The sequence below is a fragment of the Convolutriloba macropyga genome, unplaced genomic scaffold (assembly GCF_964194025.1).
Source record: "Convolutriloba macropyga unplaced genomic scaffold, txConMacr16.3 SCAFFOLD_2630, whole genome shotgun sequence".
Lineage (NCBI taxonomy): Eukaryota > Metazoa > Xenacoelomorpha > Acoela > Convolutidae > Convolutriloba > Convolutriloba macropyga.
This window is the reverse complement of record NW_027453233.1, coordinates 1-2,161: the sequence shown is the minus strand read 5'-3', so window position 1 is coordinate 2,161 and position 2,161 is coordinate 1. Positions and strand designations below refer to the sequence as shown.

The window sequence follows — 2,161 nt, the reverse complement described above, 5'->3', positions numbered from 1 at the left end:
ACGCAGGAAAACTATATGCCTATTTTTACTTGTGTTCTGAAAAATTAATAAGTTTGAAAAACGCAGAATATTAAAAGTGCGCAAAATGGTCATTTTCTATTTAATGAATAATAATTGCAATAATTCCCCCAGCTTAGTTGCCGCATAAAATCCCCCCTCCCCCTCACCAGAAAATATGGTACGTAATGTTTTTCTATGAAATGACACACGCTCTTTAACTGAGGAGTGCATAACGTACTGGAGGAGAGCGCACAAATGGAAAGTGACAACAAACGTAAGAGATCCGCATATTGTATCTTTTATATAAATATATATACCTCGCACTCAAACATCCTTGGGGCTGCCGCAGTCAAAAATTATCAGATGGATTTTTTTATTTCATTGCATTTTTATGTGTCATATTTACCTCCCGCGTAGATATCTTTGTTTCTTGAGCTACACTATGCAATGCCTATGACAAGCACGCAAAAGCACAATGCCGGAGGGGAGAATGTCTTGGGTAGCACCAGTACAAACAGATAAAGGGAAAAGTTCCTAACATAACACTGAATTGTAATTTCTCTACATCATTGTCAATCTCGTCTGCTGAGTCTTCTCATCAAATAGTCAGTGAAGAATTGGCGACGACCACGAACGTAGTGGAACGAAATACTCTCTTTAGAGCAACATTTTTCTGTAGCAAGTTTGTTCAGCGCGTATTTGTAAAGATCACTACTCTTATCCCATCTGAGGAAAAATTCTCCCTCAATATCCAAGGGGTGAAATAATTCCCGGCCCTGCGAATCGAAGCAATCTTTCACCAGAGTAATTCCCGATTCTTTGAGACATAATCCAAGATATATATCATCTCCATGAGTCCTCAAACTTGTATTTGGGCAATTCGGACCAGATTTGAAACCAACTTCGACCAGTTGTTTCAGAGCTGCACTTCCGAAAGCGTATCCGGCTCCTCCTTGTGGATAATGTCCCCTGTTGAAACCATTCGTCATAACTTTTCCATACCACTCAAGTTTTGTCGCATCTTTGTTGTACAAGAATCGTCTCAAATTGTCCATAATGACGTAAGTATCGTCGTCTGCTTTGAAAAACCAGTCGAAATTCTTCATGTATTTGGAATAAACCAGCTCTAGTGTGCTTCTGGACTTTGCCCATATTTCGTTCTCTCCTTTTTTGTCCGTTACCTTTATCGTTGGAAAATTCATATTATTCTCATCGCTGACAAATAAGGTTTTATTACACAAATATGCCCAGGTTTCTTTGACATATTTAGCCTTGGTTTCTAAGTTTTTGGGACATGTGTGAACAATACACAAAATGTTCAAACGTCGCCATGTCTCCGAATCTCTTGAATGTCTTGATATTTGATGTTGTTTGTTTTGCAAAAGTTGATTCGATGAGTAAATTGATTGGAAAAGTCGAGGAGTAAAAACGTCAAAAACGGCTTCTTTACGTGAGCAGAAAAACTTTTTCCAGAAAAAGTTAGAATCGAGCAATGTCACTATAATAAAAACGAACAGGATAAGGTAAGATGCCTTCTTTAGCATCGTATTAGGTTAAAAAAAATTCTCGCTCTATCATTATGTCATATGATATTACGTCAGAAATTTTATGAAACAACTTGACGCTAATGAGAGCTCCTAACTTCTTCAGTTTGTTTTCTCACATAACATTGTTAGAGAGAACTAAAATTTATCAAAAAATTGTGTAATGTTGACTCAACTTGGTATTTCAATATTATACGAACATTTCAGCACAATTGATTATGCAACAGGCATATTCAATACAATTGCGTTAAGCTTTATCGAGTTTCAAATTTTGAGAAAGACTGCGGGAAAACTGATTTAACTAAATTATTAATTGTAGTTTATCGGTCGATTTATCACTGATATTAAAAAATTATATTAGGTACTTTGACATGTTGGATTTAACTTTGCTTCGGAAGCTGATGAGAGAAAGTTTACAAGAGAGTGCAGCAAGTATCCGAAACACACGCTGATAAAAGATACCATGAAAAATTTGCAGCGTAACTGCCCAGGTTGAGGTCCAGACCGAAATCGTCTCTGATTAGACCGTCCCAGACAAAAGTGACTTCTGATCAGATCATCTAGACAGAAGTGACGAGATCAGACTTTTTGAGCTCGAGATACTCTTTATGCACTCG

The 2,161-nt window shown here is 37.2% G+C and overlaps 1 protein-coding gene across 1 annotated transcript; it reads right to left on the bottom strand.

Annotated features, from left to right (window-relative positions):
• Positions 1 to 572: 572 nt before the first annotated feature.
• Positions 573 to 1,202, bottom strand: LOC142358152 (glycoprotein-N-acetylgalactosamine 3-beta-galactosyltransferase 1-like). The gene has a single exon (XM_075409612.1). The coding sequence runs from the start codon at positions 1,200 to 1,202 to the stop codon at positions 573 to 575; it is 630 nt and encodes a 209-aa protein (XP_075265727.1).
• Between the last annotated feature and the right edge of the window lie 959 nt (positions 1,203 to 2,161).